The sequence below is a fragment of the Kryptolebias marmoratus genome, linkage group LG11 (assembly GCF_001649575.2).
Source record: "Kryptolebias marmoratus isolate JLee-2015 linkage group LG11, ASM164957v2, whole genome shotgun sequence".
In the NCBI taxonomy this organism is placed as follows: domain Eukaryota; kingdom Metazoa; phylum Chordata; class Actinopteri; order Cyprinodontiformes; family Rivulidae; genus Kryptolebias; species Kryptolebias marmoratus.
The window spans coordinates 8,157,122-8,172,818 of record NC_051440.1 but is presented as its reverse complement, the minus strand read 5'-3'; the positions used below and the strand labels follow the sequence as shown (position 1 = coordinate 8,172,818).

At 38.6% G+C, this 15,697-nt stretch overlaps 1 protein-coding gene across 2 annotated transcripts in view; it reads left to right on the top strand.

Annotated features, from left to right (window-relative positions):
• Positions 1 to 4,155, top strand: part of wnt7bb (wingless-type MMTV integration site family, member 7Bb) — a 36,598-nt gene extending 32,443 nt beyond the window's left edge. For both annotated transcript variants that reach the window (XM_017434256.3, XM_017434255.3), the window contains exon 4: positions 2,433 to 4,155. In XM_017434256.3, coding sequence (XP_017289745.1) covers positions 2,433 to 2,912 — 480 coding nt within the window. In that variant the 3' untranslated portion in view covers positions 2,913 to 4,155. The remainder of the gene's footprint in view (positions 1 to 2,432) is intronic.
• The last annotated feature ends 11,542 nt before the right edge of the window (positions 4,156 to 15,697 follow it).

Sequence of the window (15,697 nt, the reverse complement as noted above, 5' to 3'; positions counted from 1 at the left end):
CCTTTCATGCCAGAGTTTTAGACTAAGATCATCTTGTGTTGAGCAAACGTTGAAAATGAGGTTGTGTGATATCACAAGACGTCACGCTCTGAATATGCATTGTGAAAATCTCTCAGCTACCACACCAAAGTTTAGCTCAATAGCTGTAAAGTTCCCTGAGTTATATCCATTTTTGTGTTGGCTAACATTGATTAGCTGTGGCAGCCATCTTGAATAGGGTTGACTCCAGAAGTTAATCAGTTGTAGATTGAAATCCAGTGATTACGTTTTGAAAGCTTTATTGAAATCTATTGATATTGTGGTTCATGATATACTTTGTTATCCGATAGGCAGAGCTGACTCCAATTAGTCAAGGGCACAAAATTTCAACAAAGATCTCATGCAAACTGGTAGTTTTTGGAATTTGTGTTGGAAATAACTCTCAGCTACTACCACACCAAATTTTAGCTCAATATCTGTAATATCTGTTATAACCATGTATGTGTTTTTTAGGTCAGTTGGTCATGGCAGCCATCTTGAATCAGACTGACTCCAAAAGTTAGTCAGTTGTAGATGTATATCCAGTGATTAACATCTACAAATGTTATTAAAATCCTACCAGTGCTTTATGAGATATTTTGGTAACACTCATACATACACACAGAAATGAGCAAAACATCCGACTTCGCCTTTCAGCAGCGGACAATAAAAAGGACCAATTCTACACAGAGAAGTAATTTCCCTGAAGAGCAGAACATAATATTTCTAAACAATACATTATTATTTTCAAATCCTTTAATATACCATTTGGTAAAACAGCTTACTTTTAATTACCAGTTTATAATTTAGGGAATCACATTAATCCTCCAATGTCCTGTCTGGTTGTGAATTAAGCTTGTCTTGTGTTTGGAAATGCATGTGCAACACATTTACTGACACGATAATCTCGATTCAGATCACCCAGAATGACTGATGGCTACAAGAAAGCCGTGTTTCTTTTCCTCCAACACTGATGTGGTTTTGGAGAAGAGAGGAGAAAATTACAGGATGGGCTATTACCGCTCCATGCAGTGTACCTTGTCTCAGAACATGCTACTGCATGCGCTGCTTGGTGGCGGAAAATTCAGATATGTTTGGATTTGTCTGTTTTCGCTGAGCTCAGCAGTGATCCACGCTAATGATGTCTGGATAAGTGCCTGTAGCAGCAAGCAATCAGCACAATCATTAATTACAAGAAGCATCAGTGGAGATAAGAAATGCCTTTTTTTCCTTTTTAATTGCACATTAAGACAAAGCCGGAATTTGCCTAAAACTTTTTATTGCAGGTTTGTGAAACTGGAAACTGTAATTATTGGTGTCCCCAGCACTCGACAAAATTAACCTGTCAAAATGGATCCGTAACTCTGACAGTTTAATGATACGCCGCCGGTGAGAGAAGTGCGATTGTGTAATCACGAGGAGCACCACTTTTTATGTTTCTACTGATAAGGTGCAGGAAAAGAGAAAAATGGTGGTCGGCCTTCGAAGATCTACATTTAGGGGACTGGTTCCCTTTCAGTAACTCCACCTGGGAAATCTTCTGATTGATGGAACAAAACCTCTCAAATAAGAAAGGAAGTAAAACAAACAAGCAAACAAACCAAAGGACAAATGAATCTGTGTGTTTATTTATTTGTTCACTTATTAGTATGTTTGTGAATTAGTTAATTTGTTGATTTAGTTACTTTGTTTGTTTGTATGTTTAGTCATTCAGGCAGTTAGTTGTATTAACTATTTCACAGATTTGCTTGTTTTATTTGTTTATTTAAATGTCTACTTGAAGCAAGTATAGATGATGGATAGATTTTGTTTGTTTATTTGTTGTTTTAGTCCAGCAGGCAGCAGATGTTTGTTCATGTATTAGACGTGTGTTTGTTTGCTTGTTTGTTTCAGTTGTTTATTTAAAGGTTTATCAGTTTTGTTAGTTGTCTTGTTTTGTTTATGTGATCAGGAAGCCAGTTAGTTTTTTTAAATATATGTTTGTTTACTTGTTTATTTTAGTATTATCTGTGTGTTTATTAGTTTGGTTGTTAAGTTGTTTTGTTTGTTGGTTTATTCAGGAAGTCAGTTATTTGCTGTAGATGCCTGTTTGTTTTCCTGTCTGTTTTAGTTGTTTATTTATTGGTTACTTCTTTTGTTTATTTAATTGTTTTGTTTGCTTGCTTGCTTGAGATTTTCTGCGGCCTTTCACTTTTTTTGTGATAAAGTTTTCCATGTGTGGTTTGTGTCTATTTTTTAGTGCAACACAGTTAAAAAATGTAATTAAATTTAATACAGCTGATTTAACAATACAAGTACAAGTTGTAGGTCTATGCATACATTTGCTGCAGTTCTACAGCTGTTTTTTTTTTTTTTGTTTTGTTTTGTTTTTTTTTGTTTTTTTTAGTTTTTTAATTTTCTCTGTCATTCGGCAGGTTTTAGAAGAAAAGATGAAGCTGGAGTGCAAGTGTCACGGCGTCTCCGGCTCCTGCACCACCAAGACTTGCTGGACGACGCTCCCAAAGTTCCGCGAGATTGGCTACGTACTCAAGGAAAAGTACAATGAAGCGGTCCACGTGGAGGTCGTCCGGGCTAGCCGGCTGCGCCAGCCCACCCACCTCAAGGTGAAGCAGACTCAGGGCTACAGGAAGCCCATGGAGATGGACCTTGTTTACATTGAGAGGTCGCCCAACTACTGTGAGGAGGACGCAGCCACGGGAAGCGTGGGCACCCAGGGACGCCTGTGCAACCGCACCTCGCCGCACACGGACGGCTGCGACCTCATGTGCTGCGGTCGGGGCTACAATACGCACCAGTACACCAAAGTGTGGCAGTGCAACTGTAAATTCCAGTGGTGCTGCTTCGTCAAATGCAACACGTGCAGCGAGAGGACGGAGGTGTTTACCTGCAAATAAGGCTGCAGGAAACTCTTGTTATCAGGTAGCACCGGGGAGTAGCTGGATGAGCAAGAACCGGACAGAGTGGGATATCCACGCGTCTTCGACCAGTGGGGGATTTTCAAAGTGGAACAAATGGAATTTACACTATCAGCTCTTCATGGCGTCGTTTTGCACAGCAGAATCTATCTAATTGCTTTTCGGAAAGTAATTGCTAATTATCAGTAGGTAATAGCCCAGAACTTTACTGTCACATTGTGATCATGTACTAATGCATCCACAGTGAAGCTCGGAGTACCCATAATGAATAGTGGAAACTGTGCTTTGCACTCTGGGATTTGCATGTAGAGGAACTCGGAGGAACATGCGAATTGGTGGGCGGGGGGCGGGAAGGAGGGGGTGCAAGACATCAGCTGATGTGAGGTGATGGGGAAAGATTTGTCACATCTTTGCTAAAAGTGACTTTTACAGATTTTGTTGTATTTTTGCTAAAAAAAAAAAAAAAAAGAAGCTTATGAGTAAATCTTGACAAGTACCCTCTGCACTGGCTGAGGTCGGTGTTCGAGGTGTAGAAAGGAAGAACATGTTGTAAGCATGGTGCTTTGTGTTGCACCTATAAAGTTTAAGTGGAGAACTCTGTTAAACCCTCTGCTGCCAACTGGAATACGGTGGAGAATGTTTAGTTTTCCAGTAACACTGGAACTGTCTGTTCTGAACACTGAAAATAAATTGTCTATTTATGTTATAGTATCTTAAAACAAAGCACTAACGGGTAGAGATGTCTTTTTTATGTACTAAATGTAAAGAAAGAAAACTTTTTTTTTTAAACTCTGACTAAAGATGTGTGTCTATTAGAAGATAACTCCACATTTCCTAAAACACTTTAACTTTTCTTTAACGACAAGAAAAGAGAGACAGGGGGGAAAAAAAGAGCTTTTAATGCTGCTGTTGTGTTGACAACAAAATACATCTTTAGAGTGCGTTTCACATTTAAACATCTCATCATTCTGGGTTATTATAGTTTGTTTGCAGTCCTTTTTTTCCACCCCACAAACCTTTTTTTGGATGATTTTGCAACAAACGTTGGAAATATTGGAGCGAAAACACATTAAACTGCACAGATCCTTCGTCAAGTTATTAAACATGAACTTTTAAACTACGCCGAATGTGTTTATGGGTTCTAAACTTGTATTTTCTACCGAGAGGTAATTTAAGAAAGGCATTTGCTTTGAAATAATTATGAACTAAAGTTAAACCTGCAGACTTTTATAGTTGTTTCTTTATTTTTCTCTTTTTTAGTAAACACTAACTGAGCCTTTTCACATTTTCCTACTCTCTAAGACAGTTTATTGGATTTTGAGAAATAAAAAACTATTGCTATTTGGATCATTTTAGTTACAATGGTTACTTCTGAGCCACACATCAAATCTACAAAACTGAAAATGTCAAAAAACCCAACATGCCTAATAAATATAGTTTGTAGTGATATGTTTATGAAAAGTAGACAGCTATCTTGAGGACAGCACAGCTTTTTTCTTCAAAGCCAGTTAATCTGAGATCTTTTTTGATTATCTCAGGATGAAACCTTTAAAGTAAAATGATATTTAACCCTCGATCTTCATACAAACCTCCAACTTCTTCCACCTTCCGCGTCAGAGAAAATGCCCAAAATACTTCTCAAATTCAAACCTCATAATTGAGAATGCCCGGTGCCTTTTTACATTGAAAACTTCTTCATTTGTTTGCTCAGTCTTCAAGTTACCTGCGTATTTTAGCTTTAATTGACAGAAACCGTTTTAAGTGATGTGGGATTCCTATACGGTCAGTTCAGCTGATGTTTTCACATCAGCTCATATGGTGTGGAGTATCATTTGCACATTAAAGTGACAGTTCAGATGTATTGAAATGGAGAGTGTGGAATGTTATGAATAGTTAAAATCTTACCTGGTGTAGATAGCTCCTTGAATGGCTTCAGTTTGGAGAAACAGTTTAATTCTGACTGGATTGATGATAACGTTATGCTTCTGAGAAAACTTAACAATAAAGTAATTTAGATCTAATGGATCCTTGGCTAGTCTGAGTGAGGCTGCTGTTTTAAAACAATCTAAAAGTTTTTACCCCTTTATCAATTTTGCATGACTCAGAAAATGGTTTTCTATTGTCGTCGGCAGCACTTGGTGCAGCATGTGACACTTCTGATAGGATTATTGCAGTTTTTATGTCAGAATAACTGTATAATAAGATAGTGACAGCAGTGTAAAGGTATATATAATGGCATTCCAATAAATATTTTGCATTGGAGTTGTTTTTTAATTCCATTTACCTTATCCCCTCTCATTAGCTTTTCTGTTTGATCAGAAATAATTCTATTTATCTAAAATAGTCATTCAAGAAGCTATTTGCAACAGATAAGATGCTTATCGTTCACAGTATTTCTACATGACCCCATTTCAAAGTATTTGAACCGTCCTTTTAATACATAAATATTATTATTGTACAATTCATACCCTGATTATTAATGTATGTCTCTATGTGGCCCTGCGATGGACTTGCGACCTGTCCAGGGTGTCCCCCGCCTCTCGCACAGTGACTGCTGGAGATAGACACCAGCTCCCCGTGACCCAGAATGGAGAAGCGGGTAAAGAAAATGGATGGATGGATTATTATTGTAATGCAGTAGACGATATTTATCTCTGGCCTGAACTCTTTTGACCAAGGTGGAGCTCAGATGTATTAAAAAGATGAACATAAACATATTGTGTAAAAAATAAATAAATAAATAAATAATTAATTAATTCTGAAACTTTTCTTTTAATGTATAATTAAATAAGTCAAACTGATTCATTTTATAGACTTTTTTTTCCCTTCAAACAGAAGAAATGTTTTTTTAAGATGAATCAAATTTATTCCCGCATTTCAAAAAAAAAACAAAAAAACAACTGGTGTTGCTTTGATTTAATGATGAATTGTGTCATGAAACGCACACAAGTTCCTTGATCCCCGAGTAAAGAATCCACATTCTTCTTTTATTGCTCTTGCGTGTTGGTACAAGACAGCTCCCAGTCAGTGTTTAGTTGCCCGTATCGACTGTTCCAACAGGCCTCCCGACTTATTATTTACATAAATTTTCTCCCTTTGAAGGAAAAAAATCCCACACACACACAACTGGCAAGCATATTAGCGAGCATAAATCATTCAAATTAAAACTAAATAAAGCAAGCAGTGTGATGACTTTAGTGCTATTTGTACACAGCACATGTTCGGAATACACGGTGGTCCAACAGAGAACAAATTTAACTTTTTTTTTTTTTTCCCCTTTTCTCACATATTTGCTTTTTTATGTTTTTGTTGATGGAAATATAAGCAAAATCGTGAAAGAAGAAAAACTAAAATCAAGAAGGGATCATATAAACCCACTGACAATGAAGCCCAAAAACTAGTCACAAGAAGAGAAAGATCTCAACATAATTACTGGATTCTTTTATTAGAAATAGATATTTTATAAGGATGAAAAATTGCTTTTTCCTTGGTTGGTCACATCCACCACTTTTGGACAGAAGTGCAGATATTCTCAAAGCTTAAATAACTAAATAAGCTCCACGTGTTTTGTTTTGTTTTTTGTTTCCCTCCGCAAACCGGTTCAGCTCTCGAACATCTCGTGTTTTCTGCTTTTGGCCGAGCTGTTTGAGGAAACCTAATGAGAAGCGAGGACCTTCATGCAAATGATCCGATGTGAAAAGGAAGTGGCTCAGTGTGCCTCTTGTTTATGAACGCGCAGACATGAGTGTCGCTCTTTTGTGGGGGTGTTTGGGAGATGGATGGAATGGCCTCGATGAAAGGAGGTGCATGTGTAGCCGGAAACTGCAAGTGAAAAGAGCTGTTATTTAGGATAGGAGCTAATTGAGCGCGGTTTGGAGGAAAGAGCGGGTACACTGTGTAAGTAGGAGCAGCTGTCGCAGCAAGCTGGGCACTGGGATGAAATGTAGCACAAAGATATACTGTTTGAATTGAGCTTTCGGAGTTAAAAACAGTTCATCATATATTGATAAACTGTGGATAAAGTTTCCGGTAATATAGATTTTTCTTGTCAATGGTGAAAATGGAAAGAGATCATGTCAGGAACTGTTTAACCACAAATTGACACCATCCATATATTCCTATTTCTTGCACCCTTCATATCAGCAGTTTCAGGCATCTTTTTCTTTTCCTGTGAAAGAAAGCCACGCCACCTCATGTACTCGCTGGACGCTCACACCCATCCTCCTGTATGTGAAAAGCATTGTAGGCGGGCAGCAGAGCAGAAGTAAGTTGTGTTTTGTTAGTTGTCTGAAACCCAGGGGGACCGGAACCCCATAAGCTCCCCCACATTATGTACCAGGCAAAGAAAAATCAATTCGTTTGTTTCCGACAAACATTTTGTCATGAAAAATAAGAGATAAAAAAAACAGTTTGCTGTGTGCCTTCTTCTAAAGCAGCCTTTGTTTGGATGTCAACATCAGTTCATTGAAACATTTTCGTTCTTCTAGACCTTTTTATAACAGGAGGATTGAATAATCACCTTTTAAATTTGTAGATAAGATCACCCTAGAAAAGACTAAATTTAAAGTATTCTTCATTATCCCCATTTAGATTTACTTAGTCTTTCTATAAAACGCAGGAGAGTCTTTGCTCTGTGGAGAGGTGAGGTTTCAGGCCTGACAGAACAAAGGAAATAGAAACCTTGCCTCAGTATGCAAGTCAGTCACTTCCTGGTCCTTAGAAAACTAAGAACTGAACTAATGCAGTTAGTTCAGCTCAAACAGATCCTTTAAAGGTGATCTGTCAGGTTTCTGAAGTGGAGTTCTGTGGAGATGGGATCATCAGACCTCATCAGACTGTTTTATTTTTATTTTGCTAGTTTCAGCTTTTAGCTACTGGTTTGCTGGTTATTAGCATATAACAACTCTTTGCTAATTTTAGCTTTCAGCTGCTGTTTTGGTGCTATTTCCAAAGTGATTTCTTTGCTATTTCAAAAATGTTATAGTTTCATATAAAGACTATTTTTTTAAACTTTATTATGCTGTCACTTTTGCAGTAAACAGCTATTTACATTGAGTTTCGTGGAAATCACGTTTTCCAAAATGAAACAAACTTTATAGTTTATAGTTTTGTCTGTTTTTGGACTTTAACTACTTCATCATACCTTTATCTATTTCAGCCATTCAGGTAACAAATTGTTCAGAGCATTACAGCTATAACTTTTGATATTTGTAACATTTATACTTTTTTTGTTAACTTTTTAAGTCTTTTTAAATGCAATCCAAATTCTTAATAACCTTTGTGCTCTTTAACATTCTATTCTACTTGCTTTAGTTTTAGCTTTTATCTCCTGTTTTGCTGGTTTTAGTTTTTAGCTGCTGTTTTTCTAATTTAGTCTTCTTGTCCATCAGTTGCATTTAGTGACTGTTTGCAAATGTTATGCTGTTAGCTGCTGCTTTGCCGATTTTAGTTTTTAGCTACTGTTCTGCTGGTTTTAGGTTTTAATTTCTGTTTTGCTATATTTAGCTTTTGTTCCGATTGTTTTAACTTCAACAGTTCAGTTCTGGCTTCAACAAATTTCAACAAAGTCATTCAGCACTCAGCATTTACAATACATTTTTGCAGAAAATGCTAATTTTTCTAGTTTTTTTATAGCTTCTTTGAGCTGTTTATTCTCTCCTAAATTCCTTTGACATTGCACTAATTTTCTGCATCCTTTCCTAATTTCTAGCTTTGGCAAGAAAATTCAGGCTAGACACTCGGCTTCTTGGAGAGTCAAACGTACACTGACCTGATTCCAGATTCCTTCACCCAGACCCTCGGTGAGGACTGTTGTCTTCCACCACTGTTTAATTACAGACTGCTTCTAAATTGCGGAAAGGGATGTTTAAGAGTTTCATGCATGACAAATTATTCTAGTGCAATTCTTTGAGCATTGTTTGTTATGTCAGGATGTTAAAGCTATGGTTCACGTAATGTAAAATTGCTGAGAAACTACCATGTTGGAAAACATCTGTAAAGCCTCACTGGGCAGATATTCAGTCATTCTTTATGCTGTCATAAATGCAGGTTTAAAATTAAACTTTAAATAAAGCAAAGTAGCACACAATACAGTTGAACCGCAGCACAGCCTGCAGCAGTTAAAAGTGCATAGTCGATTCTGTCATGTGACCACTCCGAGTGGTGTTTTTCTGTGTTCCTACATCTTTGTTTTGTCTGCTTGTCTTTGTGAAAGACCATCACTCGGAGATTTCGCATCCATCTGTTTGATATTAGTGGTGAGGAACACATGGCCATTCAAAGGCAAAACCCGGCGTGACATCATAGACCACAAGGCAAAGTGGGGCTCATCGAGACCCCAGGCTGAGGTCTGTTAACACCACCTGACTGTTTTCACCCATCTGCAACTATATTGTTCAAGTAGTGAACCAGCAAGACTTTCTGCATGCGGGCTTGAGCTCTTTGTAGAGCTGTGTGTTGACAAAAAAAAAAAAAAACATTTTTCAAAATAACTACATAATCTTCTCAAGAAAAAAAAGCATTGAGAGCTGAGTAAATTGAGTGAAAAACAAGCCGACATAAAAGAAAAAGGAAGCGCATGAGGATAAAATTATCTTGTTTAAACTGATAATATAATGCTACAGTGATTTAGAGGTGAATCCCAAGCTAAGGTGAAAACTAAATAACGTGAGATTTGCCGATAGTGAAGTAAAATGTTTGCATTTTACACCTTTAAGAGACAGCAGTTTGGAATGTAATGGCAGCCAAATTGGCATGTATGTCTGTTTATGTTGGAGTGGGGGAGTAAAATCCATTAGGAGTGGAGTTAAAACTTTTGTGGTGACGCTCTTAGGCCTCAGAGGTACAGGGAGGACAGCATCAGCAGTCTGAGATGACTGGACGGGTCTATTTCCTGGAGCTGCTGCGTCTGCTCACCTCGTGTTTCTTTAGGTGTGTACTTTTGTTTATGTGTGTGCAAAGTGTGCAAGAAGACACACACGATCTTATGGGAAGTGGGTTTCTACAGGGATACGTTTAATAACGGGAGGTTAAGGGCAGCCCACACGCGCTTTTGTGCTGCTCAGCGTCCAGCGGTTGGCTAGGCCACGGCTTCTCCTTGAGGTTATTTTTCTCACCGTGCTTTGTTTTAATGAAGTGAGGTCGTGGTTCTAAAATTGGACTCTGCACAGGGAAAAAGCCTACAAGACCCTTGGACTGCCCTTTTCCTAGAAAGTTGCCCCTCGCCCTCTGTGATTTAAAACATAAAAACTTTTCGGAGGAAGGGAATCACAGATACGCCAAGCATAAACAACTGAAATATCATTTCTTTATAACATATTTTTCCATTACCTGTTGTTGATCAGGCTTTGGTATGTTTTTTTTTCCATAGTTGATTGCTTTACAATTCATTCTCCCAAACCAGGATGAATATTTTCTCTTTTAATAAAATTTTACAAATCATTCAGAAGCTCCACCTGATAAACAAAACTGAAAAGTAAAATACAACAAATTAACTCCCTCCAAACCATATCACGTCAAAAAAAAAACCAAAAAAAACAAAGACTGCCAAGTTCTTCACTTATAAATGATCCTTTCTGATAAAAACGGCATCAATATGCTACACAGCTGAGACCACAGAACTTGACACTCCGCAGCTGCTATTTGTAAAATTTAGGTCTTCGTTCATGGCAAAAATGTTGTCTAGAACTCAAGAAAAAAAAAGAAAAAAATCCTCAAAGCAGTTTGTAACCCTTGAGCTGCTTCACTACAAACCTCGCAAAGCTAGTTTGCAACTGTAAGTCAACAAATTGAGCATCAAATACATTTCCTTTCTACTCCGCTAAATGTCAGCAGCTCGATGGGATTTTCAGGGAAAACCAAACCCAGAACACAGCAAGTGCCAATGAGATCCAGCGCCAGTGGATCATCCTTCCATGTCTGTAGCCTGTGGAAAGAGCCGTGGTGGAGGTGATGTGGGCCTCATGCATGGAAATTTCTGCCGAATTTGTTGCTTTTCCATGAGGATGGAAGGTCACCGGAACAAAACACAAAAAGCTCCAGTTAAATATATGTGCTAATGCTCTAAGTCTGTTCCACACAACACTCATCCTCAGTGTTCAGACCAATTATCGTCATCCGTTTAATGGCTTTTTCAGCTGTGCCAAACCCAGCAAGTACTACAGATTTTAAGTTATTCTGGCAAGTAATGATGAGCGGCACGGTGGCAAAGTTCATTTAACAAAGTGAACTTGTCCGTCTATTGCTTCAAGAGCTGATGGCTAACTCGGCCTGTCAGCAGAGTGCACCACAGAGAATACAACATCAGAGAAAGTGACTGCACAGCTCTTGTATATTTCTATCACCATCTGTGTCATGAGCTGGAAGTGGGCAAGTGTACTACTAACATGTAGGGCATTGGACACCGGCTCTATGTGGTTTGGGAAAACTTAAAGCCTGGTTAAGGCTTTATTCCAGCAACCTTCCTTCCAGTTTTCCCTTTTTTTTTTCTTGTCTCTGTGGATTTTATTTTCCCCAACAAGCTCCCGGTGAACCACATAGGTCCATCAGCACCCCAGTTCCCAAACGGAGTCGCGCTCCACCCCCTCCCAAGCCCCTGCCCACCAGCTGGGCCTCGCCTCGTCACAGTCCCAATGTCCACATGGCTGATGGATGCGCTGATCACATGCTAATGATCTGGAGACGCCCTTTGGTACATCATCAGTCTTTGATCAATATAGTTAACCCTTTCTTTCTGAGAGCCCCCATCAGTGAATGAGAATATGGATTTAGTTACACAGCGCTGGGTATGGAGCAGGCTGACGTCCCTTTGCTCACACATGGGTTTGTTTAAGCTCCATCAGTGACAGTCCCCCACACTCCTCTGCGTCTTTAAAACCCCGACAAAAGTAACATGGAGCAGATCTTGAGAGAAAGTGCACAGAGACACTTGTATGTTTTACTGAAAAACATGTTTTTAAAATGTCAACTATCGATAAACCGAGAAATCAGCATGAATTTGAAAGTTCTTAACACTCCTATATATTTCTGATAAATGTAGAAGTACAGCCAATATCCATTTGACCATTTAAAGGTGGTTTCTATGTGAAATCTAGCAAACAATTAATATCTTATCTGTTGTAGATACTGTATGTTTTTGAATGGCCCCGGTTTGAGGAAATAGAGATTAATTTTGACTGGATTGATGAGGTAATGGCTGGTCCAAGATGGGCCAAGACCAATGTGGATTGCTGCCATAATAAAACATCTCAAGTCGAAATTTTTTTTTTTACAGCAGTTCATGCAAGATATTCCTGCTGAAAGGGTTGCCACAACTGGACTGGAAGTGCTACAGCTGGTTGCTACTGCTGCTATTTGTGCTTGCATATGACCACAAGATTCTGCATAAATACAGTAGTTGTGTAATACGGAACTGGCAATTTTGTGAACCTTGTTGAACCTTTTGAGATTGGAGTTGTTTCAAGACATCAGTAATCCACTTTGGTCTTAGTCCCGCTCTTACTAACCAATAGCTTGTCAATAATTAAACTATTTCTACATTCTGAGGTTGTTCAAAAAAACTATCTACAACAGGTAAGATAATAACTGTTCATAATCTTACCAAAATAACCCACTTTTAAAAACTTGAACTAACCATTTAAGACACCTGATGTCTCTGTGAATAGGGAGAATGTAATTTTCAAATTTGGACATTTGGCTTCAACAGTGCATTTGTCACTTACTATAATTTGAACTCACACAAATCATTTGAAATTAGCTTTTGCATAGTTTCACATTTAAAAGCATTTTATTAATTTCCACAAAAAAATGTATGTTTTATTCATACCGGCCTAGTTTAGCACCACTTTTAAAATGAAAGAGTGTTCTAATCAAGTCTTATTTTTCCCTCACTCAGCCAAGTCATTAATTGTCTAAACTTAGGGAAAAAGAAACAAAACAAAAGTAAACAGTGATTTATAGCGAAAGTGGATTAAAAGCAAAATGAAGTGTAAAGTTTACTGAATGGAACAGAGGCGAAATCTGGGCATTCTGGTTGAATATCGTGTAAAACTCCACAGCCACAGCCTCCGACCTTCTAACAGTGTTATAGCCTCGTAAAAATGTAAAGACCGACACAAACAAGAAACAATTTTTACTATGCATATAAAACAATGAAAACATTTCTTTCTTTATTGATTTTGTGTGTAATGAAGTCTAGCAGAATTTAATTTAAAAATACGCAGCTTTGCAGCAAACATGCTCTGGGATATGTTTCCAAATTCTGTCTTTGCTACCTCAAGAAACAAAAAGAGCAAGCATTGCATCTGTAAATACAAATCAATGGATTCTGTTTTTGCACTTGTGAACACATTTACCCCGTGAGGCCAGTTTTTTAATCATTTGCATGATTGCGAGACATTTTGTCTGGGTCAAGTGAATATCTTCAGAACGTTCGCAAAAGTCTCTCTGCAACTGACTGTGTAACGCTCATTTTATTGTGCCTGCATAAGCTTGTTTGCAGCCTTGATCTGAGGAAATGTGCAGCATATTTCTTTAGCTAGACGTCATAACAAAGACCCCCAAGCGCACAGTACAAAAGAAACAAGTATACATTAGTGGTGTGCCAAAGTTGCCCATGCATAAAAACATCTTAGAAATAGGAACCAAATTCTGCTTAACGTCATTGCTTCATGGTTTTAATTATTGATCTCTTGAAGTTTTTCTGTGAATAACATTTTTTTTCTTTCTGTGGGATTCTAGCAGGACTGTGAAGTGCCATATGTGCCATAAATCTGCTCGGAGGATAAAGGAGTTAAACAGTTCCTTGTCTGATGTTAATAACATCCTCCAGCTTTGAGTAATGTAAAAACAAATCAAATTTATATTCATACATTACACTAACACAGAGTTTCTCTTTCCCCTTTTAAGGCTTAATGTTGTTTATTGTTAGGAAAGATTTGCAAAATCATCTCATTACGTTAAAAATTTATTAGGGTCTGGAAGAATGGCTGCTCAATCTGTTCATTTCAGGATCGCTTTACCCGCTTTTGGATATGTTGTATCAATTAGCTGGTTTTGGGCAGAAAGCAGAGGAAAAATTAATGTTTCTAATTTTAAGTGTCATGGTTTCTACATATGGACTGTGTGTCGTCGCTCCAAAGAAAACGTCTACCCCTATATTCTCTGTTTTATTGAGCTGAATTGCAGTAAAATGTGATCCACAAATACATAAACGCATTAGACCTCACTGGGAAGTGCCATTAGGTCTTGGAGCAGCGGTAAAATCCATCTCAAGCTTGTGCCAGTTCGTTGGTCTACAACCTGCAGTTACACCTCTCATCACTCAGACCAATAAAGAACACGGCCTGTTCCACGTGGAGCTGAGGCAGCTGAAGTGATGGAGCGTGCAGACGCTCAGGCTTCTACTGTCCGAAGGTCCAAATGTCTGCTTGGCCCCTTTGTGGACTTTTCCCATGTGCAGGGGTTGTTGAGGCAACTGCAGCTGTCAGACAGTGGTTGTTGGCAGGGCGTTGTTCCTGACTAGCGGGTCTGACCAAGCACTTGCGCTGCTGCTCTGAGCCACAGGCAGAGAATTGACGCCTGAAGCCTGCCTCAGACTGCTGGTTGACGTTATGTGGTTCTCAGGGTCAACGACTGCTTAGATAAAAGACAGCAGCCTAGGTGACCTGGATTTCCTGTGTGTATATGGTCGCATCAGATCCAGAGGGTTCTGACAGAAAAATGTTTTTCTATATTCACATGTTTATCCATCTGTCATGAATGGTTTGAAATCCAGCTAAATAGGTTTACAGCCATACAAACTGGGATTTGTGACCCTGTTATTTGAACATGAAGACTTGCCTTCTTCCCTCTTTCATAAAATATGCTACCCTGTGTTCCCTCAGTTGATCTCCAGATTTGGCAGAAGAACAGTAAGGCTTGGTTAGTTTGAGTGATGGCCGTCACCATGGCAACACCCTCATGTTTTCAGTTGGACGTCTCAATAGGTCCCGTTGTGCGCTGGTGTACGGGGACGGTGAATGTTGTTAAATGTATGAGGTGAGTTATTAAAGAGTTTGCTAATTACAGAGGTGGGAAAAAGGTAGATAGTAAATCTTTCAGATTATAGGTTGGAGGCGCAGTTAGAAAAACTATCTGCAAACTCAACACTTAGTACCTTGGAGGCCCCATGATTGCAGAGCTGGATGGCCATAATGTTAAGACATGATGGCATTAAAGCCTCACAACTCAGGCTGACTCTAAATGAAAGTGATGAATGTAGAATAATAAAATGTACAGAGAATGGGGGTGAGAGAGGGGTGGGTTGTAATTAGGGGAGCATACCGTTTTCTCACTTCCATTCTCTCCATGTTGTGTTGAAATGCTGCCACATTACCTGTGATCTAAACAAGTAACTTTATTACATTCAAATTTCTGATAAAGCTGTAAAAAAAAATGGAGTCAGCGTTTTCTGTGATCATTTCTGTTGCAGCACATTTTGTAGGCTTAATTTGGAGGATTGATTTTGGCCTCCTAATATTTGTTGGTGTTCTTCAAGGTCAACACAGCCTATCAGAATGTGGGTGGATTGCAACAAATTTGGAAAAATGTCCTTCAGTATGAAGGTAATCATCAATTTGCAACACTCTTTAGTGCTCATTTATAGTATTTCTGTGCTGTTTTTCACATTGCCAAGATGCTCTCCTGCATCCTCACCACACATGAGAACGATCCCACGACAATACTTCCATGAAAGTATCTTCCATGCTCTGGCATGACCGTCTAAG